Here is a 22,759-nt window from a genome sequence, read left to right on the forward strand (position 1 = left end):
ATTGAGCGACTGCCCCCTGGTGGTCAGTGTGCATCATAGTGACCAGTCGTTCTGCTGGTTGTTCCGCTGTTTGCATATTAGGCTTTTATTATATAGGAGATATATATATATATATATATATATATATATATATATATATATATATGAAATAACCAAGTTCTTGAGTGACTGATCTTAATAACCCAAGCTCAAAATGTGAAGGAAAATGTTACTCAGTGTAAGATCTCTCACAGTCTAGCCCCGTTCTCCCTCTCCAGCTTCAAGGGTCATATGTTGCCTGTTCTTTTCCCCTGATCTCCCTTTTTTCCCATACTGCAGGAAGAGCCCGCCACTCATGCTGCACAGCCCCTGTGTCCTGCAAATGCCTCTAAAACCAACCAGCACTGTTAACCAGCACTGCGTGAAAACTGTGTGCCAGGCCTTTCCCTGGCTTAGTCATTGTTACACTGAATGCTCACAACCCCAAAGGGTAGATGCACTTGTTATCCCCATTTCAGAGATGAGGAAACTGATTTTTTAAGTTGAATTTGTTGGGGTAACATTGGTTAATAACAGTTATACAGGCTTCATGTGTACAATTCTATAATACACCATCTGCATGTTGCATCATGTGTTCCAGTCTCCTTCCATCATCATTAAAGTGCTGGGTAACATGCCTGAAGGCACATACCTAGTCAGGGGTAGAGAAGGACATGCTTCATCCTCCCAAACCAGGGGCTGCAGTGCTTAGTGCCAGGGCATGTGTTTTCTAGCTTGTCTCCTTGGTCACCACATGCTTCTTGGGAGGGAGGTCGTGCCATTCTAATATGTGTGTCTACATGGCACACGGTGGGAATTCTGCAAATGTTTGCTGAATAAATGAATCTTAAGTGGAGTTCTCGGTTTCTTGTTCTAAATCTAAGACAAAGGGCACGAGTATAATGAAATAAAGAAAGAAATGCTTAAGCCAAATCGCATTATCTTTCAGGTGGAGCAGAGGTAGGGAAATTTCATTTACTTGTTGAAACAGTCAGATTGGAAAAGAACCAGCCAACATCCGCGTGGAGGATCTGAAAACAACGTGGCTAATAAACCCACCTGTGGGTGTGCTGGGTGCAGGAAGCTTCCTCCCGTGGCAGGAAGTGGTCGCGGAGATAACATTTCAGAAGGGTGGAAATTAGCATGGAGAGCCAGGGATGGTTGCCTCAGAAGCATTAGTTTGTTTCTGAAGGCTTTGAAAAGGGCTGAGGTCAAACTATGCATTTGCTGTGCCCTTTAAAAAATAATGAGAACATCTGGGTTTAAGTGCTGCTGTCGTCCTAGTCTACATTAATAAGTCACCATTTCAAATGGAGTGTGGCAGGAGGGCGCTGCTGAAACTCTGGCTCTGTCCTTGGTGTGGAGGAGAGGTTAATGGGTCAGACCCTAGAATAAAACAAACCCCTGAGCGATCCCAGGTTGGCCGTCACGGACGCAGGTGGGGCTTCATCAGGATGATGACTTTCTAGCACGTTGTGGTCGTGCAGCTCTGGGCCTGCTGTGACAGTTGTCTCTGGAAGCCTGTGCAGATTTGGGTGGGGTCCAGGAGAGGGCCTGAGAGTGCTCAAAGCACATAACCATCCAGCGAGCATGAGTGGTGTGTCAAACATCAGTGTCTTTATGTTTCGGAAGTGTTGGTCGTTCTTGACTATACGTCACTGTCACTGTCCACCCTCACCATGATCCACCTGCCTGACAGGGCTGACTGGGGGTGGGGACTAGGGTAGATGATGGGTGGCTTTAGTCAGGCCTCACTGGTACCCTCTGTGTGTTTTGCATCCTGCATCCTGGGATACCCAAGATATGGAAAGACTTAGGCCAGTGGTTCTCAACCTGTGGGTCGCGACCCCCTTGGGGGTCGAACGGCCATTTCACAGGGGTCGCCTAAGACCATCGGAAAACACATATATAATTACATATTGTTTACAGTAGCAAAATTACAGTTATGAAGTAGCAACGAAAATAATTTTATGGTTGGGGGGGGTCACTGTAACATGAGGAATTGTATTAAAGGGTCCCAGCATTAGGAAGGTTGAGAACCACTGACTTAGGTGGAGGGCACGCTGATCAAGAGTGGGGCCTCGGGAGTGGACCACCACCCATTCACATCTTGCCTCCCTGCTTTCTGGTTGTGAGGGCCAGAGCAAATGCTTTCTTGCACTAGGCCTCAGTTTCCCCTGCACAGAATGAGGATAAGGATGAGCATCACAGTCCTCCAAAGGGTAGTTATGAGGATAAAACGAGACACTACGTTTAAATCATGCAGCAGAGTCCGGCTCACAGTAAATGCCCACATAGTGATGTCCATTGCCAGCTCTGACTCCCAGAGCCGAGGCTGGAAGAGGAAAAACTGCCCTTGAGTCTTGGCAGCGAGGAGCCTCAGGCTCAAGCCCTTTGCTCTGAGGAGTGTTAGGCGGCCTCACCAAATACATTTTCTTGGCAGCTCCTCTTTTGGGGAGACTTTCCCCAGTGGTCAGGGCCTAGGGAAATTAGTCTCCCCTCTTTCCTCCACACTCCACTCAAGTCTAGGACCCTCAAGGTGCAACATCTACCCGGCACGGGGAGCTCTTCCCATCCCGTTTCTGGCAGGGCTGGGGCAGGGCTCAGGAGTGGTGAGGAAATTCATGGGAGTCACCCTCAGAGGTGGGGTGGGGCGGGGAAGGGTGGAGAAGGACTGCATGGCTCACAGGGAAACCAATCCCTCCTCCCCAGAGCAGGAATGGGGCCCAGCCCACGCCCTGGGCTGCGGTGCCCCCACCTCAGTTACAACCCCTCTCCCGGCCCCTCCTGACGGTTGGTCTGCAGTGAGAGCTGCACAAGGTAAGGCCCCTGGAGCTCTTCTCCCAGGCACACCTGGCGGGGCAGCTCTGGGGCCGCAGGCAGATGTGGGCACCCGCGCAGGGAGTGCAAGGGCTCCCAGTCTATGTGCAGGTCCGGTTGGTGTGCTTCTCTGGTGGCTGCTGAGGCCACATCTCCATAACAGGCACCGAGAGGTCACACGCGGACGCGCACGCACAAACACACACCGACACACTCCCCGCCTTCCCCTCCAGGGAGGTCACGCAAATGCGTGCAGCCAGCGAAGTGTGAGACTAGTGGGGAGGCGTGGGTTTGTGCTGACCTGGAAACCTTATGATTGATTCAAAGGAAGAGAATTTTCTGGTTTTCGAAACACGTCTGGCTGGGCACAGTCTGCCCATGGCCTGTCTCCTATTTGGTGGTATGGGACTGGCCATGGGGTGGGGCAGCGTGGCCTGGGGACCGCTGGGAGTGCTAACGAAGCTTCATCCACAGGGGCCTGGGTGGAGAGGGAGAGGTGAGCTCGCCAGCCCCTGGGCAGCTGTGCAGGCACGCGGTGGCCAAGCCGCTGGGCCGTGCCATCGGGGGAGACCCCGGGGCCTGTGCCTTCGGAGCCTCTGACAGTCACGGGTCCTGCCTGCAGAGGGAAGGAGGCCCAGGGGCCAGGCCAGGTGGTAGTGCTGCCTGGTCCCTGCAGGTGACTGACTGGGAGGCCTTGGGTCGCATGCTTTTCCCAGCTTCTGGGGAACCACACTCCTCCCCACAGTGGGGCCAGGGTCTCCCGAAGTTTCTGCAAACTGAGCGCCTCGGTCTCAAGCCTTATTTCCTCTCCAGCAGTGATGGCCCTGTACACGCGGCCTGGGCTTCTCAACGGGAATTTCCCCAAAAAGGAGGCCGGAGGGAATAGAGAATGTGCAAACCTAATACGCTGGAAACAGGCCAGGAGTTCCCCGATATTGCCAGGAAACGGGAGGTACGCCCAAGAGCACGAAGTCCTCTCCCTAGCTCCCCCGTCTCCTGCACTTTAGAAAGCCCCAATAAAACGACGGAAAAGCCTGGCCAGTAAAAGGCAATCTGTGGCCTACTTTTAGCCTGGATCCTTTTCAAAGCCAAGCGGAGGCCTGCCCTCAGCATTAGCAGCGCCCTCTGTGCAGAGGAAGGGATGCAGCCAGAGGAGCAGCGGTGGATGCGATGGCTGCAGACCCTGCCTCTGGCGGAGATAAAGTGGGTTTAAACATCTCTAGCTAATCCATCGGGGTAGATACAGGTCAAAACAGATTCTAGAAGGAGGTGGGCCGGGCTCTGGGCAGGTGTGGCGGGGACCGTCCCTGAGACATCTGCGAGTGGGAAGGGCTGTGCTTTCGCTTCAGGGAACCGGGGCTTAGAGGAGGCAGGGCGGAGTCCAGATCAAGCTGTAGAACAGACCTTGAACCCAGACATGGGAACCTATGTAGGGTTCCCTGCCCCTCCCTGGGTGGGCAGTTGGGGGTCTGGGCAGTCATTCCCAGAGTGCAGGGGACAGGTGGCCCTGACAGTGTCTGGAGCTGGTTCCCTGCCAGCTCATCTCCTTGGGTCTCAGCAGAGCCGGTCTAGACCTTCCTGGTGTCTGCAGGGTGGGCTTCCTACCCTGGAAGGCAGAGTCCTAGCCTTTTTGAAAGTCGAGGGACCAGGGCTCCAGGCCGGCTGTCCCTCTGACCTGCAACGTGACCTTGGATAGGGTCATGCCCCTATTTGAGCTCATCTTATGTCAGGAGTTGTGGGGTTAGGTCATCTCAAATGGCGGGTTCTGTGCTAACTCAGGGCCTCCATGCTGCAGACCCCACTGGCCAGTCCACCAGTGAGCGTGGCCCAGCACCTGGGAGTGACCTGGGTCCCCTGAGCGCTGAAGTGTGTCATGGCTTTTCCCAAGAGGCTTTATCCCCAGTCCAGCTATCTCTGATCAGTTCATGCATCGTTGATCCTTCAAAAACCTGGCCAGCAGGGCCGGTTACCTCCATTGCACAGACCAGAAAGCTCGGTCCCAGAGGGCCCCGATGGCTCTCCCAGGTCACCGGTGGCAGGTGGCAGGTGGCAGGTGGCAGGCCGAGGCTGGAAGCAGCACCGTTTGAGTCTGAGCTGGGGGACATTTCCCATCCACCGAGATCCATGCACAGGATTTGGTCCAGTGATGGAGAAGGACTCGCTGAGCTGTGGGCGTCTCCTCCTTGTCCCCAGGGACAGTGAGGCCCAGTGCTCAGAGCTCAGAACACTGCTGCTCACTTCCCCGACACAGATCCTGGCCCTGTGGGGGGCCTGGGCCTGGGCAGGGTTTGCCCTAGGGAAGTGAGAAGGCAGCACTCAGGGCCGTGGTCCCACTGGTTCTGCTCTGTCTGTCCTCCCGCAAGTGGAGCAACCTTAGGATTGGGTGGGTGAGGGAGAGGAGCCAGCCCAGGAACCACGTCCCCGCAGCCCTGCAGAGCATCAGGGAAGCCCGAGGTCTCCGTGACCAGCCCTCCAGCTCAGCTGGGAATCCTCTCTCCAGGACAGGGGCCTGTGGTGTGAATAAAGCCAGATGTGCTCTGCTAACTCTACAGCGAGGCATCAGACTCTTGTACCTTCACCTTCAGCCGCCGCGCCCTCGCAGCAGCCCCACAGGAGGTGGGGCCGACCCTCCACTCATTTCCAAGATGAGGAGGCTGAGGGCTCCCAAGGCCCGTTGGTTCCCAGTCCCCAGTGGCCCCCTGTACCCGCTGTGCCCCGCAGAGCACTGTTCCTGGGGGTCTTGGGGAAGAACGTGTGGTCAGATGCGTCTGTCCAACCCCAGCCAGCTGGCTTCCACCGTTGGGCCAGCCCATCTGCTCTGCCCAGCACGCAGAGGACTACAGCAGGGAGGTGGGGTCCTACCTGCAGCGGTGGTGATGCCCAGGAGCCGGCAGGTGTATTCCAGCCCCGTCCAGAACACCTGCAGCTTCATGGTGCCGGGGCAAGGGCAGCGGCCCAGCAGGGCGGGCAGCAGCGGCTCTGGCCCGAGATGCTCTCAGACGTCCCGTGTCCAGGGAGGCTGTGGCTGCCAGCTTGGGGCCCTCGTGCCCTGGGGCCCTGCTGTCCCAAACCAGTCCCAGCCACTGCAGCCTGGTCGAGGTGTGAATGGACTCACCTTCCTGCCGGCTGCCTGTGCCTTTGCCAGGCACTCGGCTTAATCATTACCTTGGAAAAATGTCCCCACTGCTTTCAGCGGCTGCCATGGCCCCAGTGGCAGCCTGAGATCAGGCCGATTAGGGCTGGGCTGGAGGCAGGCAGCCTGGAGCTGGCAATCAGCTGCTTCTGGCTGGGAGGAGGGAGCCAGCTAAGGAGCCAGCCTGGCCTCTTCTGTCCTGGGCAGCTCAGAGACAGGCCCACCTGGGCCTCAGGCCGTGGGGTCTGGGGAGTGGTGCCTGGAGGTGGCAGTGTGCAGGTGAGAGAGAGATGTGTCTCTAAATCAACAGCAGAAACACCCTGAGAGGAGTTCTCAGCTCCCACATTTTGGAATATCGGGGATTAGAAAGCTTTCGAGTCTGGGGCAGGTTTGGACTCTGGCCAGGAACACTAAGCTCAGACCCACGTCACATGGGACCTTCCTTTATTCCCGACGCGCTCTGGACATGTGATGTGGGAAATCACTATGATTCTTCGGGAGGGGAGTTGCTATGACAATAATTAACTGGTGACCTTGGAGAAACACAAAGGTATTTGTGAGCCTCAGAAACTTGCAGAAAATAAGTGAGAGTGTTTGACTGGATTGGTGGTTCTTAAAGTATGCCCAGAGGGCTGCGCCAAGAAGCCCGGCTTCTAAAATTTGGCCATTGTGGGCTTTCACTAATTCTTAATTTACTAAATTATGTAAGAGATTGAATGATGCCAAGTGTTAGCTTTTCTCCCAGGCTTTTTCTGAAATCTTTAACCCCTTAAAAAAAGTTTATATTGATTGTTTTAGAAAGGAAGGGAGGAGAGAGAGAGAGGAAAAAAAACCACACAAAACATTGATCGGATGCCTCCCACAAGCGCCCCAACTGGGGATTGAACCCATAACCTAGGTATATGCCCCGACGGGGAATCAAACCCACCACCCTTTGGTACATGGGATGATGCTCCAACCAACCCGCCAGGGCTCGTGTGACCTTTAAGACCAAGTTTCAAAATGTATGATTTGACATAACTATATATTTCTTGGGTTAGCTGAATGTGCTTAACAGCAGACACAGATCTCGACACCTGAACCCCCTCCCCCAAACATTGCTACCGGGTCCCTGTGGTACGCCCTGCACCGCAGAGGGCAGGAGGCCCTTTCTCGCTGGCTGCCCGAAGCATCCCTCCTTCATCCTCGGGAACAAAGCTGTTGTTTCTGACGCCTTTGGCCCTGGAGACAGGGAGCCCCTCTAGGCTTTGGGGGGCGGGTCTGGCCTCACCTTCCCAGTGGCTTTGGTTTAGGAATGAGACAATGACCTAGTTCTGTCAGAGTCTGGGAGCAGCATGTGCTGCTGGCTCCTGGGAAAGTGAAACTCAGTTTCAATCAGGCCCAACACAGGCTTTGTTCCTCCGTTTGGGTCCACCTGTGCTGGAGGGGACCTGGCTCCTGATGGGGGGGCCAGGGGCTGAGGCAAAGGCCTGAGCGGCGCCTGGAGCCTGCCTGGTGGGTGGCGAGAGACACTTAGCTGCTGGGCTTCCTGTTCTGTGTCGTTAAGCGGCCTTCCTCAGGCTTCATCCAGCGGGAAGCATCTCTCCTGACACAGTGGGTGGTGCCTGAGCCGAGTTCTCCCCACAGCCGTTTCCTCGCGAAGCTCTTTTCTGCACGCTGGGCCCGGGGGGAGGACTAGAGGCTGGGGGTTTGGGTGCTCTTCCAGCCTGAGGGTGCCCCTGCCTCACAAGGGCTGCCCCTAAGTGGAAGGAAGAGGGGGTGTGGGGCTGGTGGTGGAAGGAGAGGAGGGCGTATTGCAAAAGTAAAATCTCAGAGAGGGCCCGTCTTGAAGAAACTGCAGACTGACCGAGGTCGTGACCCCTCCTCCCCCAGTCAGCCCTCTGTGAGCTCTGCGCGGAGAGGAGGCACCTGGCTGGGCGGACGAGTTGCCTTGACCTCAGCATCGGAGGGAAGGTTGCCAGGAGCCAAGGGCCAGAAGCCCTGCAATGGAGGCTGATGGAGGAGGTGGTGACGCGCCCGCTACCCACGTCTGACCTGCAGCGGCTGCTGGGCCCGGGGAAGAAGAGAACCTCTCTAGCATTTCCTAGGCAGTGGTCGGCAAACCGCGGCTCCCGAGCCACATGGGGTTCTTTGGCCCCTTGAGTGTGGCTCTTCCACAAAATACTGGCTCTTCCACAAAATACCGACTTCGGCACATGGGCCACGAAGTTTCAATCGCACTTTACGTGCGCGCTCGCACATGGTATTTTGTGGAAGAGGCACACTCAAGGGGCCAAAGAGCCGCATGTGGCTCGAGAGCCACGGTTTGCAGACTATGGTCCTAGAGGAACCTGTGGACGCACAGGGAGCTGGTGAGGGGCTGAGGAGGGGTAGGACAGGGGAAGGAGAGAGAGCTGTGCGTGGCTGTGTGAAACCTTCACAGAGTGGAAAACACTTCGAGTGCCCAGAGAGTCTAAGATCACAGCAGCATGGGGAGCTCTGCACATGGGTGACGTGGGTGCTACACGGAGCAAGTGCATTGCAAGTCCCATTGTGTCCTCAGGAGCCCAAACTTGCACTAGCGAGCAGAAGTTATGGGGGAAACTTAGCTCTAAGCAGGGGAAGGTGTCCTCACAACCATTCCCCCTGGTAGGACGGGCTGTTTTGGGCAGCCATGACTCCCGGGAGGCCTATGAACATGGAGGGTGGGGGACTGTGGGCAGGGCTCCAGCACTGATCGGGTGGCTTGGACCTGGGTTCTAGATTCCAGATGGCTGTGATTCCTGAAAGAATCCAGGCAAGTTCTCTGGGAAGGGCCAGGGACAGCACCTGGGAGAGGAAGGCTGGGGCCGGGGCTTCCTCCCTGGCCTGGCTCCTCTTCTGTTCCCTGCCCATGGTCCCCGAGGTGCTGGGCCAGGGCAGAGAAGCGCTGTGGGGAGATGAGGGAGGGGCAGCCTCACTCTGCAGTTAACATGTGTGGCTTGAGACATTCCTTATCCCCCTCCAACCTAGTCTCCTCTTGTAAAATGGTATACAGGGTGTCTTCCTGGGTCTGAAGTCCTGTGTCAAAGGTGCCTGCCTAGGGCAGATGCCAGGAAATGGGAGCTGATGTTACTAGTGAACAAAGAAAACTGACTTCTCTGTGGCCAACCTAGGTAGCTTTAGTTGCCATAGGATCCACTCACCGAGCCAACAGCACACGAACTGGGGCACAGCCGGGCCTGACCTCATGGAGACCAGGGCTCCCCCAGAGCTATTTTCTGTGTGGCTTCATTTCACGGTACACCAACCAGAGTGTCTGAGTGCTGTAGGCACAGGAAGGCAGGTTCACTCAGTCAACCTATAGGAACCCAAGCCACTTGGTACTAAAATGCCCTGTTTCCAGGGCTGTGAGGACTAGTGATGATGTCAGTGACAGTCATAATAACCAGTGTTTGCTCAACATTGACTGCACTGCAGGTGCTGTGCAAAGTGCGATATCTACGCCCTGTTCCTCATAGTGCTCACATTTACAGAGGAGGGCGCAGAGTCTAACAACCAGAGGAGACTCACACAAAACAGGAATGAGGGGGTGTCGGGTCCAGCAGTCCCAGCCCCGCCACTCTGCTGCGCGCTCTAGTTTTCAGGTGTGTCCATCATAAAGCCGCCCAGTGACAGGAGACCGCCCCCGTGGCCCTGGCGCGTAGCATTTGGGGCGGGGTGGGGGCACTTTAGGTAGAACTGGGCGTTGCTTTCCTCACAGCTCTGGGATCGGAGGAGGCAGTGGTGATGTGGGGGAGCACTCCCCTGTCTTCTCCGGGTGGTGGCCCATGGAGTGCAGGCCAGGTCCGGCTGCCTCTCTCCCCTGGCCTGGCCTGGAGCTTCAGTGTGAAGCTGTGAATGGGTGCTTCACCGATACTCGCTGCCACGGGCCTGGCCACACATGGTGCACCATTGGTCGTAGCACCCAGATTCCAGATGCCAGGGTGGCTCTGGAGCTTGAGAAGTCAGGGAAAGCGGAAGTGTGGGTATGTATGTGCCAGTCTTCACCTGCTGGCGGTGAGGAAACTTGCACAAAATAGTAGGAAGCTCATGGGCGTCACTCAAAGCAAATACTGGGCCCTGGAAACCAATCCGTGGAGCCGCTCTAAGACTTTGAGCTCTTCAGCTCTCCCCGTCCCCTCACCCCTCGTCTCAGTGTCTGCGGAATAAAACGGAGACCTCAGGCCTGCGCCATGCAAACCCCATGTGCTCCTCTTACCTGCACCTGGTCCTTGCCTGTCCTTTCCTTCCGGTGGGGGCAGCGGGGTTGTCCTCACACGCGCTTTCTTGCCTGTCCCCTGGGACCTGGGACTGATGTCTTCCGACTGTCTCCTGCACCTCTCCCCTGTGCTCACCATAGCCCTGGGCGAAGCTTTCCTGCAGGACCCCGCTTCCCCTGCAAACCACACGTGGTCTCTCCTCCCTTCCCACCTCAGGCTTTTGAAAATGGTCTCGTTGTCCACTCCTCCCTTTATTTCTCTACTTTCTGTGCACTTGTCTATTTACTAACATGTGGTTCCCACCTGTGCCCACGCCAGCTGAGCACCACACCCAGCAGCCTAACCTCTGTGCTCACTCAGTCACTCCGCTCCATCTCTTGGGCTTGGGAGCACTTGAAACTGTTAACTGCTCCTTCCTCCTGAAACTCTCCCTGCGACATTGTCCTCTGTTAATCGTCCCGCAGGCATCAGGGCGTGTGCTCTCTACTATGTGCCCTTTCCCGAGTCCCCTTTCTTTGCTGTTTCCCTAGTGATGCTCTGTGCTTGGCAGCCTCCAGGTGTTCTGGTGATGCCTTCCTGGCATTCCCATACGCACAGCTTGGCCTGTATGGCTGCACGCAGCAGGAGTGGTAGTAGCCACCCCTATAGTAGCCTTGCCTTGGTCACTTTCATGCACAGACGCAGAACACGGGCCTTTTCCTCCGGGCTCGGGCTCCCTGTGTCTTCCAGCACCCAGGCTGCCCGGGTGGCCGAGAGGTGACCTTCATGCTTCAAACCAGGAAAATGGCCTCGGAACAGCTGTGCTCTGGGCAATGGGAGCCCCTTTGATGGCTGTGAGGCCTCCCCGTGAAAGTCACCGTTTTCTTGGCGGGGACTCTTTCTGGCCTCCAGGCTTACCCTGCCCTGCACACCCCAGTGCCTGTCCCAGCACACCCCAGTGCCTGGCCAGGTGTGCCCTCTTGTCTTCCTCATCCCCAGTGCACCCAGGCTGTTCTGCCTCTCTATCCTGGGCCAGAGTGGGAAGGTCGAGCGGTCCCTCTCAGGGTGGCCGAGGCCCGTGTGAGAAGGAGGTGAAAGATGACTCCAGGGTCAGCCGCAGCCGCCCTTGCAGCTGATGCGTCCACCCTTAGTGCTTCCCCTCCCACCCTCCCAGAGCTCCCGGGGCCACCTGCACCCTCACCTGTCTTCAGCATACTCCCCTGTCAGTGTCAGGCAAATCAGGGTGCCCCTGCTGAGGGGCACGTGCTGCTCCTAACAGCCCCGTCTCCACCCGTTTACTAGGTATCGGGGTTGCGGGCTTGGGCCCGGGAGCGACAGGCACACGTGTGGAGTCTGCCTGCCTCCCATAACCCCTTGGCTGTGACCTGGACAATGAGGTGAGAGGGGTTGGGGGTTACAAGCCCTCCCGGCTCTGACACCGGAGATGGTGAAACAAGGGGAAACTTGAACAGGGGGATGGCCTGCTCGCCAACGGCACAAACCTCTGTCCTCTAACCTCCACTGAGCCAAACACTGGATCCAGGGGCCTGGGCCCCACCAGCTCCTTCTGCTGTGAAACAGCTCAGAGGGACTCCTCTTTCTCACTCCTGGGGATCAGTTAAGCCTCCTTCTGCGCCTTCTCACTTGGCAGGTGACACCGGATCTACCAATCACACAGGCTTCACATCTCAGAGCCAACTCTTGCTCCTCGTTTCCTCTCAACTCCGCCCAGGCATCCTCAGCCCCACTGTTTCCACCTCCCTGGCCTGCTCTCCTCACCTGCCTCCTCCTTTCTATCCCCATGGCTGTGGCCACCCCAGGGCCTGCCTGCGTATGCTCTGACTTGTGCCATCGACTGCTAGCTGACTTCCTTGCCCTTTGCACCCCCTCCGACTAGTCCAGACGCCACACTACAGCAGAGGGGTGTTGAGACACAGAATGAGCCATGGCACTGCCCACAAGGTTAACGGTGCCTGCAGGGGACGGACACAACCCTTGCCAGGCCCCGGACAGGAGTGTGCTGGCTGGCAAGCCGTTAACAATCGCCGTGCAGGTACAGCACCCTTACTTGTAGCCTTTGCCATCTTTGAGGTGTAAATACCCCACCGTGGCTGATTTCGGGCTTCCACGATGGCACTGGGGGCAGAGCCGGGGAGGCACGCAGGAGCACACCGTGACGTGGGCGTCCCTCGTGCAGACCCAGTGGGCGCTAATGACATCAAGAGCAGAGTGAGAGCGAAGTGTAACAAATTCATGACGGCATGATGAGTTTTGAATATTGGACTTTACTATGTAATTTATTTACTTGGGTATAATTTAATTTTTAATGATGGCTTTGCCTAACAACCGGCTCTTAAAATACCTGAAGTTTAGCAATCAGCTCTTACTGGACAACATGAGTGGGCCCCGCACCAAACTGCCCGTCACCCCGGTGGTCTCCGTGTTGACTGAGGTTGTGACAAGGGACCTCGCCAGTGTGCACAGGGCTTCTCCCTGGGTTCTGAGGGGCAGGTTCTGCCTAGTAGGTCTCCTACTGTGGGTTCCTGCTGAGAACCTCGGTCTCCCCACTGTGGTCCTGCCTTGCAGTTGTCTAGCTCCTTCCCACTCCAATAACCCCTCCCCGTCGTGGCGTGATGGATGTGCAGCAGCCAGGGCAGCGCCTGCTGTGGCCCTTGCGGGCTCGCAGTCCAGGGAGCTCTCTCTGTGCGTTCAGAGTTGCCTGGCCACCAGCGCCCTCCGCACCCTCCTTACAGAGCACAAGGCAGGCACCGTGCTCTGGGTCTGCGTGCCGGAGTGGCTGGGACGCCCGTGGCCTGCTCTGTCTGACAGCCCTCTAGCTGCACAGCGTACACATCATCTGACGTCACTTGACTGCTTCCCAGGGTGCGTGCACACCAGGCTGCATGTGTTTTGCGAGTGTAGGAAGTGGAAGAGACAGGGAGCTTACGGAGCAGAAGGAAAGGGGTGAGGGGGAGGTCTGCCCTTCCTCCCGCCCCTCCTCCCGCCCATCCTCTTATAAAGCAGTTTCCAGGAGGATGGCTGTGCTGCTCACAGCATCAAAATGGGCCCCAGAGACCTCCAGGCCACCTAAGGAGCGGGTGGAGTTGATCCTAAAAATAGAAACCACTTCCTTATCTCACAAGAAGGAACATGTGCACGTGGGAAAGCTGCTCTCTGGTTTAGATCCAGATGGAAGGAAGTGTTACAGGCATATTCCCGAGTCTGAGAACCTGAGGGAGGGTCCACCCCGGAACCCCAGGACGGAAAAAGCTACCCATGGAATGGGACTACGAAGCAGCACACACTCACTATCCAGTCTTTAACCCCCATCCTTTCCACTTAGGGGAAACACAGCACAGCTAGCTTTGGAAAGCCCCTGGGATCCAGTGAAACGCCATTTGAAACCATTCTGTGGTTTTCCATTACGAGAAGTCCAAGGGCTGGGAGGATTTATGGCTGGCGTGGTGCAGGTCGCTGCGGAAGAATTTTTCTTTGTAATCAGTGTCCTGTCCTAAATATGCGGAGTTGAAGGGGAAGGAGCCCCTTCCTGGGAGGGAGAAAACCAAACAAACAATGCAGCCTTTCTTCCAGTCCGCTCACAGCAGTAACACTGGTGCAAGCTCCAATGTGAACTGCCTGGTCCTTGGGCCAAGATTCTGGGCCCTAGCCCATCCCCGCAAACCCCCAAAGACTCCCTGAATGCCCAGGCATCCTAAAGCCCTTTGCCGCCTGCCCGGACCTTCTCCTGGCCCTCTGCATCTTGTCTCTTTCTCTGCCTCCAAGCTTGAGCAACCTTCATTCTACGGGCCCTTCCCTGACAACTTGGACAAGCTTGTCACTCATTTTCTTTCTTTCTTTTTTTTTCTTTTTAAATCATGAATGGGTCTTGGATTTTGTCAAATGCTTTTTCTACATCCATTGATCTGATCATGTGATTTTTTGTTTTTATGCTGTTGATGTAATGGATAACATTAATTGATATTTTAAAATCCTCCCTCGAGGAGTGAGGATTTTTTTTTTTTTTCCAGAGAGTGGAAGGGAGGGAGAAGAGGGAGAGAGAAACATTGATGTCAGAGAGACACATCCACTGGTTGCCTCCCACACATACCCCAAGTGGGGATGGGGATCGAACCTGCAATCCAGGTATGCACCCTTGAATCAAACCCAGGATGCAGGCCAGCACTCCAACTACTGAGCCACGCTGGCTAGGGTAATCACTCATTTTCTATGCTGCCAGAAAAAACCTCATTTGTACCTCTAAGGTTGCTCTTACCTCTCTGCTACCATCATCATCATCATAGCTACTACCGTTTCTGAATACTTACAAGGGGCTAGGCATGGGGCTGAACAGTTTGAGTTATTTATGTGTCTCTGTCTTCTACTCTTGTTCTCTGAGCTTCATGTTTAATATGCCTTAGCCCCCTTGGTCTAGTGGCTAACACAATGCTGGAGTTATAGCAGGCATCCTATACATATTTGTTAAAAGAAATTGTAAGATGAATTTGTAACCAAGTCCTTTAAAAATCAGTCATTTCTACTTAATGAAATGGTTTTGTCATCTGCCTTTTGCAAGAAGGTCCTTCTCTCTTCTCAAGGTCCAAGTTCCTGTAATTAATGAATATAATTCATTTGCAGGACACAAGTTCAGCTCAACTTCTCTTCTCTCCCCACTGGGGCTGAGATGGGAGGACTCTGTGGCTGGAACCAGGAGCTATTTCTTGGCAGCGCAGTCACGCTGATGATGTTCCTGCTGCTGTGAAGCGCGGCCCCTCTCTGGGTCTCCCTCATGTGGCTGAGGGGCTAAACCTGGACAATCAGAAGGCAATGTTTGCACCATGTAAGTGAATGTCACGGAGTGTCCTTAATAGGCTCAAAGTGCAGAACTCCAACTTCAACACCAGATTTATAAGCAGTTGCTTCTGTGCATCCTCATAACCTTGGTGGGTGGTATGACCTCTTACTTCTTAACTAGAATCAATCCTTGATCACTCCTTTTTAAGCCCTAAGTAACAGTCTTAAAAAAAATCTAGTTTACTCTACACTAGTAGCTTTCATTATTTCCTGGAGGTGGATTGGTTTCCACAGTGATGCTGGGCCAGGTGCAGGTAATTCAATCTGACCTAACTCAGGGATGTGTCTGGGAGTCTATCTTGGGTCTCAAACAGGAGTTGTGTCCCCCACCCCCTTCCATCTCCTCCCTGTGCTTCAATGCAGAAGAAAGTTGAGAAAGCAGGAATGGATGAGGTGGATGAAGTGAAGGAACTCATGTGGCTCTTCCCCCCATATAGATCTTTTCACAAAACACACATGTGATTATTCCCATCAACATGGAGAGAAAGAGAGAGAGAGAAAGAGAGAGAAAGAGAGAGAGAGAGAGAGAGAGAGAGAGAGAGAGAGAGAGAGGAGAGAGAGAGATTACCCCAGTTCTCTGCTCCCCCTAGAACACAGTTACTAAGCAAGTGGTCTGCATTTGCTGTCTCTTTGGTATGTGACATGATGAGAATGCTATCCCACCCCTACCACTGTTGGGTTGTAGAAACTCCATAATTATATGGTTAATACAGTCAATGCATGTTGACTAACTGGGCACTGTGGCATCCATGGTTGGGTTTTCTGAGTTGTCTATAGCCAACCTTGGTATTTATCAACTTAGTACACTTTAGAATTTATAGAGCACCTCTGGTCTTCTCGCCCTGCTAGGCATGGAGGAGCAGAGATGAATGACACCTTGCTGTGTCTTGGGAGTTTCTGGTTGGAACCTCAGAACTGGGGGAGGCAGGCAAAGACTGTGACTCAGGAAATTCACTTTATAGAATCCTCGGCAGGATTCAGGGAGAGCTAAGTTTAAACCTGTGTTCACATAGACATCAAAACTCATCCTTAGCAAGTCCCCAGGAACTAATTCAACTCAGCAATTCAGGGTTGGCCTGTAGGATGAGATGGGATTTGTGCTTTCAGCTCAGGGGCCCCTTTTCCTAACCAGAGACCTCCATGCAGTTCCTAGGCCCATGGTCCTTCCTAAGAGGGCTTTAAAAAATGGTTTAAATTGAGGTACAACCAATATACAGTAACAGGAAAGATTTGAAGCTTTCAGTTTGGAGAATTTTGATAATTATATATGCTGCGTAACCTCCACTGGAAACAAAATATAGATCATTTTCAGTCTCTGAGAGAAGTTCCTCATGCCCCTCTCCAATCATTCACCTAACAACCATGTTCTTACTTTTGTCTCTTTAGATTATTCTAGATTTAATATAAATAAAACCACAAAGTATGTACCCTGTTGTGTCTTGCTTCTTAACATTTTACGATTTATCCCTGTGGATTTTTATATCAGTATGTCAACTGATGGTAATTGGTGTCAATTGGACACCAACAGGAATCCCCAATATGGGGTGGGGTGAAGAAGCAAACTTTATTCAGTGCAAACAGCTCAACTGTGATACAGCATGGCTGTTAGGAGGCCCTGGGGCCAGGTCCCTGTCCAGCTAGACAGCCCTGCTCTGCTCATTGGTGGTCTGGGCCTGTCTGCTCTGCCCTGCACTGGTCTGCTGTGCTCTGGTCTGGCCTGCTCTGCTCCAGGGAGATATCTTTAGTGTTTCAGCTCCAGCCCTCCAGCCAGGGAAATGCAATCTGCTGTCTTCAGTGGAAAGGAAAGTTTACTCCCTGAGTCAGAGGGGAACTGACTTATAGACAGAGTTCTTCACCCCTTGTCTCTGATTGGTTTATTTTCTTGTAAATGAGGATTCCAAATCCTTGCAGTTTGATTGGTCCAAAAGGTACTGTACTGATTGGTCACAATGAAGCTGCTCTGATTGGTTGGTGAAGAAGTTGAGGGGATGTAGCTGTAACAGGCAGTTAGAGAGAGAGGAGCAGAGCAAGGACGATGGGCCAGGTACAGAAGGTCACCAGGGCAGAAAGCCCTGGGCGCCTACCAAGGGGCAAAACTGGGGAAATAAGGGCCTCACCCCAGGGTAACCTCTCCTCCCCTAGCATGCTGCTGGTCATGTGGTTTGGACCCCATGTTGATGCTCAGGCAGTTTAGACCCCCTGACCTTTTCCTCCCTAAAGATAACATGGAGGCCTCAGTTGTATTTCAGCTCCAGGCCCAGAAAAGCTGAAAAATGAGACAAGTGATGCAGTGGCTGCCTCATGATCAGCTCCATTGACTAAGACCCCCTGCCCTGGTGCAGACCAATCAGTGGAGACCACGACCCTGGAAGGACACACCTGAGAAGTTGATGAATATTCTATTGCGATCTTCCTCTGAGAGCTCCCCTAAGATTCCCAACCTGCAAGAGAGAGATAAACACCTTCAAAGCACAGGACCCAGTGTGAGCTCTCTTTCTGGGGAGCACAGCCTTGCTGTTCCTTCCCCCACAGGCATGCGTCTCCTAAACTCTAAGGGACCCCAGAGATTTGCAACCAGGGGTGCACTGGGCAGCAGCAGCTTGTCCCAGGCTAACCCCCTGAACCTCCAAGGCACTCTCGCCTCTGATTTCCCAGTGAACCACAGCAGCCCAGCCTAGGCTCTCCTGTTGCTTCTTCTATGCCCTTCCTTGTTTCACTGCCCTGACTGTGCATTTGCTGCGGCCAATAAATTCTTGCTTTCTTTGCTGCCCTTTGTCTCTTAACTGAACTCTTTCCTTCAAGAAGACAAGAACGAAGGTCTTGTCATCTCACCAGTAACATAGCTGCATAGCTCTGACTGAGTGAGGAAAAGCCCAGTCCTATGTTTGAGACAGGATTCCAGGAACTGCCTTATAAGGGAGCAGTGTAGGCATCTCTGTCAAGTGCTGTTTGCATGAGAGCCCCCAGTGTAGAAACAGCTGCTAGGCTCTGCTTTTTAAAAAATATTTATGTATGTATGTATGTATGTATGTATGTATGTATGTATTTAAAATCCTCACTGAGGATATGCTTATTTTATTTTTTAAATTGTGGACAGTATTACAGATGTCCCCATTTGCCCCAGAAGCCCTTCTAAGTCGGTATCTTGTTTCTCAGGGACCACATTAGTTCATTCCTTTTTATTCCATCACAATTTCTTTACCTATTCAATTGCTGTTTCCAGGTCTTTTTTTGGAGAAAAAGGAAAAAAGAAAAAGCTGCTCTGAACACTCAGGTACAATTCTCTTTTGTAGACGTAGGTTTTTATTTCTTGTGGTAAATACCTAGGAGTGGAATTGTTGGGTCATAGGTTAGGTGAGTGTTTAATTCATAGAAACTAACAAACAATTCTTTTTAGTGTGTTTGCCAATCAACACTCCCATCAGCTGTGAGCGAGAGCTCTGACTGGTTCTGATTTTTAGCAACACTAGTGGGTAGGAAATAGAATCCAATGTGTGTGGAAAGTTTTGAACTCACACTTGTTTGCCACTTTCACACTCTCCTGGATGCACGCAGCCTACCTGCTAGGTAGGTGGGGGAGGTCTTGGGATGTTTATGGACCAGGAACCCAATGCTCAAGGAGCGTGAGTGCCTCACTCAGCCAGTCACGTGATGTATGGCGGTGCCAGCATTTCAGCCTGGCTCTGGCTGTGGTATAATAAGAAATAGATACTTGGTCTTTGTCCCTGGTTACTGGCAGAGTGTTCCTAAAACCTGTGGAATTTCCTGAGTGATGGGAGTGCCTTTTATTACTCATAAGGAGTCCCTTTACCAGGCATGGGGAATGTCCGGCCAAAGGCCTGAGAAATCATTTGGTTTGGCTCTGCCAAGGCTTTAGAGGTGAGTTAATTAAATGTTTGACCTATATTTTTAAGTTGGTAATTTTGTATGGCCTGGGAATGATGTTATAAATATCCAAAAAGCCCTTGGCAGAAAAAAGGTTCTCCACCCCTGATTGAGACCATACCTGGGGTAGTTCTTGGTAGGTCCCTAGATAGCTTCAGGATGGAGAGCTGGTTGCTGGAGGAGCCAACACAGGATTAGAAGATTAGGACTTTCAGCCACACCCCTTTGACCTCCTGAACTTGAGATTGACTTCAATCACCAATGACCAGGATTTAATGCCATGTCTACCTTAAAAACAACAACAACTTGTGTAAACACTCTGAAACAACAAGGCTATCAGAACTTCCGGTTGGTGAACATGGCCAGGTGCAGGAAGGTGGCGCCGGAAGAGGGCGTGGGAGCTCTGCACATCCCACCCTATCCCTTGCCTTATGCTCTTCTTCCATCTGGCTATTCATTTGTAGTCTTAATACTAAAACCATACTTCTTAGTAGAGCTGCTTTCCAGAGTTCTATGAATCTCCTTAGCACATTATCAAACCTGAGGGGAATTATGGGTTCCCTAAATTTTTGGTCAGATGGACAGCAGTGGAGGTTGTTTGGGGGCTCTATTTGCAGCAGATATCTGAATTGGGACAGAGCCCTCAACCTCTTGGGTCTGCTTTAGCTCCAGGTAGTTATATCAGAAATGAATTGTGCTGTTGGACCCCTAGTTGGTGTTGAAGAATTAAAAAACTTGAGATGGAACTAGGTATGTGACGCCAGTAAAAATTACAGATGCTGGTTCTTAGCTACCCTCTCCCACTTCCCCTCTGTTTTCTGAGGGCACATAATTCTCACTTGTCCTTTAAGTGGCAGGACCTGCCAGTGTTAGGACTGAAGAATGACCAGAAAGCCTTCCTCTGAGCCGTGGGAAATGTGCTGATGCCTGTCTTAAAACGGCAGGCTAATTTGTTTGTTTCCCTTGCCTTAGGAGACATATAAAAAATATTGCTAAGAGCGATGTCAAAGAGTTTCCTGCCTGTGTTTTCTTCTAGTTTTATGGCATCAGGTCTTACATTAAAATCTTAGATCCATTTTGAGTTTATTTTTTGTATATGGTGCAAGAAAGTGGGTCTAGTTTTATTTTTTTGCATGTATCTGTCCAGTTTACCCAACACCATTTGTTGAAGAAACTGTTTTTACCCCTTGTATATTCTTGCCTTCTTTGTCATAGATTAATTGAACAGATAAGCATTGCTTTATTTCTGCGCTCTCTATTACATTGATCTATGTGTCTGCATTTATGCTAGTAACCATTAGTTGATTACTACAGCCTTGTAGTATAGTTCGACATTAGTAATATGATACTTCAAACTGTTTTTCTTAAGATTGCTGTGGCTATTTGGAGTCTTTTGTGGTTCCATATAGATTTTAGGATTATTTGTTCTAGTTCTGTGAAAAATTCCATTGGTATTTTAATAGGGATTACATTAAATCTGTAGATTGTTTTGGATAGTGTGGACATGATGAAAAAGATTCAGGGAGTAAGAAGTACAAATTGACAGTTATAAAAATAATCACAGGGACATACAGTACAGCATGGGGCATATAGTCAGTAATATTGCAATAACTCTGTGTGATGTCTGGCGGGTACTAGACTTATTGGGGCGATCACTTCATAAGTTGTATAAATGTCTAATCATGATATGTTGTACATCTGAAACTGATATAATATTCTATGTCAACTGTAATTGAAAAATACATTTGAAAAACAGGAAAACAAAAGACTCCCCACCCCACCAGCCTCATGACGTGAGTGTCCGTCTCCAGGGATTTGCCAGACACTATTTATCAAACTTCTCGAGACAGACTCTTACCAAGACCGGATTCTAGAATGTGGCACAAAGCAAGGGGGGAAGCAGACAACCAAACTGTCCCTGTGAGCCGAGGGCGAGGACACGGAGAAGTCTTGCAAGAAGACCTCAAGGTAGATGGGAATGCTACCGATGAGCAAAACTAAATGGCCCTGAAGTGATAATGTCAGAATGTTTTATCAGTTTTTTTTTCTATTTTATGCATCTTAATGTACTAACAACAGGGAGGAGGGACATTTATACATTTCTCTTCATTATTATTTATACATAATAAAATATTCATTAATATTTTTGGAACTGCTGTTTTCCCAGAGTGTCCAGAACTTCCTCTCTCGGACTGAGCCTGGAGTCCATTGCAGTTTCGATTGTGAAGCCGACTCTATTGTGGGGGCATCTGGGCAATGACCCAAACGGCTGAGGTGACCCTTCCCATGATCTGCACACAAAAGCAGCTGCACTGAGACTACACCAGGTACATGAGCATCGACTGAGAATCATGTACTTCCAGTTCCATAGACTTTGCAAGAAGCGGCTTTCCACCTCATCTGTTTTCACCACTTGCTGGCAGATGAGAAGTTGAGCCCTGGGTTGGGAAAGTGCGTGTGTAAGTCCTGCTGGGGGCTGAGAGCAGCGGGAGGAGAACTCCATCTATTTGGGCTTTCGCTGCTGTGCGGGACGCAGGTTGTGGGGCCTTAGGGAAATAAAAGCTACAATTTATTGGGCATCTACCACATGTCAGTGTTTTCTCAATGTTTTATGTGCATCCCAGCCCTAAGGACAAAATGACACTGAGCCTGGGAAAGGCAAGTCAATTCCCCAAAGTCCCAGGTTTCGCAAGTGGGCTTTGGCCATGTGGACGGGGCGGACGGTACAGCGGCTCCGTGTAGTGAACACCGCCCTCTGACAGATAGTCTCACTTTCCTGGTTGTCCCGAGGATGCCTTGATTTGGGTCTTCCCAGCCTCAGTATCTCAGACCCCATTGGCAGCTCTTAGCTGTTAATGCTCCTGAGGCTGGTCCCTGCTCACCCCAGGACCACGTCCCCATTGTCCTAGTGGAGGACGCTCAGGCTGGGTCCTGAATTACATTCGTCCATTTTCTCGGGTTCCCCTATGGTTCTGAAAATGAGACACCACAACAGAACACTACAGTTCTCGGGGTGACAACATTCAATCATGCCTTTTATTCACTGCGAGTGTCTGCAGCTTTACCTTGGTCTAGTCCATGATTCTGTTTTCCAGCGGCTGAAGGAAGAGGTGCCATCTGTTCTGCTGCTTGCTCTGTGACTTCCACAGAGCCTCCTTGCCATGCATGGGCCTGGGAAGTCTCCGAGTCTCAGAAGAACATTTCCGGCCTCTATGAACCCTTGTGGCTGCCCTGAACCTTTCTGTTCACAGTTCCATCCAGGGACCAGCACAAACTTGCCTTTAACAGCTTGGATTTAAATCTGAAAATCTGGAGAGCAAAATAGTGGACCCACAGGGGCTTGGGAGCAAGAGCAAATATTTGGCGAGGCTTTCGCATTTGGTTAAGAGGATGAAGTAGTCTCTGTAGGTGGCTCAAAGTAGGCCACACCCAATAAAATGCCTCTGTGTCAGGGCCCCTGCCTTCCTCCTCTTCACCTCTGCAGCCTGGATCCTGATCTAAAGTGGCCCCACCTCACCCACCGCCTGCCTTGCCTGCAGTATCAACCTGTTTGCCCACGAGCAGCAATAAGCCCTCTCACACTCTTGATTCCCCCTGATGCAGGAATGAGGAAGCCGTTCCCTCCCCATTGTGCGGATGGGCACACTGACGCTTAGAAATAGTGAGTGGCTTGCCTTTGAGGACACAGGATGGTGGGGAGCCTGCCTGAGGCCAGGTCTTCAGACTTCCCATGAGGGTTTCTGCCTCTGCCCTGAAGTTCCCCACTGGGGACTTGCTCTCCAGAAGACAGGCAGGAGCATCTCCTTACCATCCTTTGGGGATAATCTGTTTTTGGGGTGATTTCCAGAAGCCG

At 52.1% G+C, this 22,759-nt stretch overlaps 2 protein-coding genes and 1 long non-coding RNA gene across 6 annotated transcripts in view; 1 reads left to right on the forward strand and 2 right to left on the reverse strand.

The window, feature by feature from the left end:
* Window positions 1-6,133, reverse strand: part of TMEM72 (transmembrane protein 72) — a 25,264-nt gene extending 19,131 nt beyond the window's left edge. Inside the window, exon 1 of one of the 2 annotated variants that reach the window (XM_059662137.1) lies at window positions 5,701-6,133. In XM_059662137.1, coding sequence (XP_059518120.1) covers window positions 5,701-5,770 — 70 coding nt within the window. In that variant the 5' untranslated portion in view covers window positions 5,771-6,133. The remainder of the gene's footprint in view (window positions 1-5,700) is intronic. The other variant, XM_059662138.1, reaches the window with a different exon arrangement.
* The window catches only part of RASSF4 (Ras association domain family member 4), a 194,859-nt gene that overhangs the window by 68,031 nt on the left and 104,069 nt on the right, over window positions 1-22,759 (reverse strand). The window lies entirely within an intron of this gene.
* On the forward strand, window positions 2,752-21,473 carry LOC132214740 (uncharacterized). Its single transcript, XR_009448340.1, has 3 exons — window positions 2,752-2,838; window positions 14,806-15,007; window positions 21,074-21,473. It is a non-coding gene; the product is annotated as an uncharacterized LOC132214740 (long non-coding RNA).

This window comes from Myotis daubentonii, chromosome 13 (genome assembly GCF_963259705.1).
Source record: "Myotis daubentonii chromosome 13, mMyoDau2.1, whole genome shotgun sequence".
NCBI lineage: Eukaryota > Metazoa > Chordata > Mammalia > Chiroptera > Vespertilionidae > Myotis > Myotis daubentonii.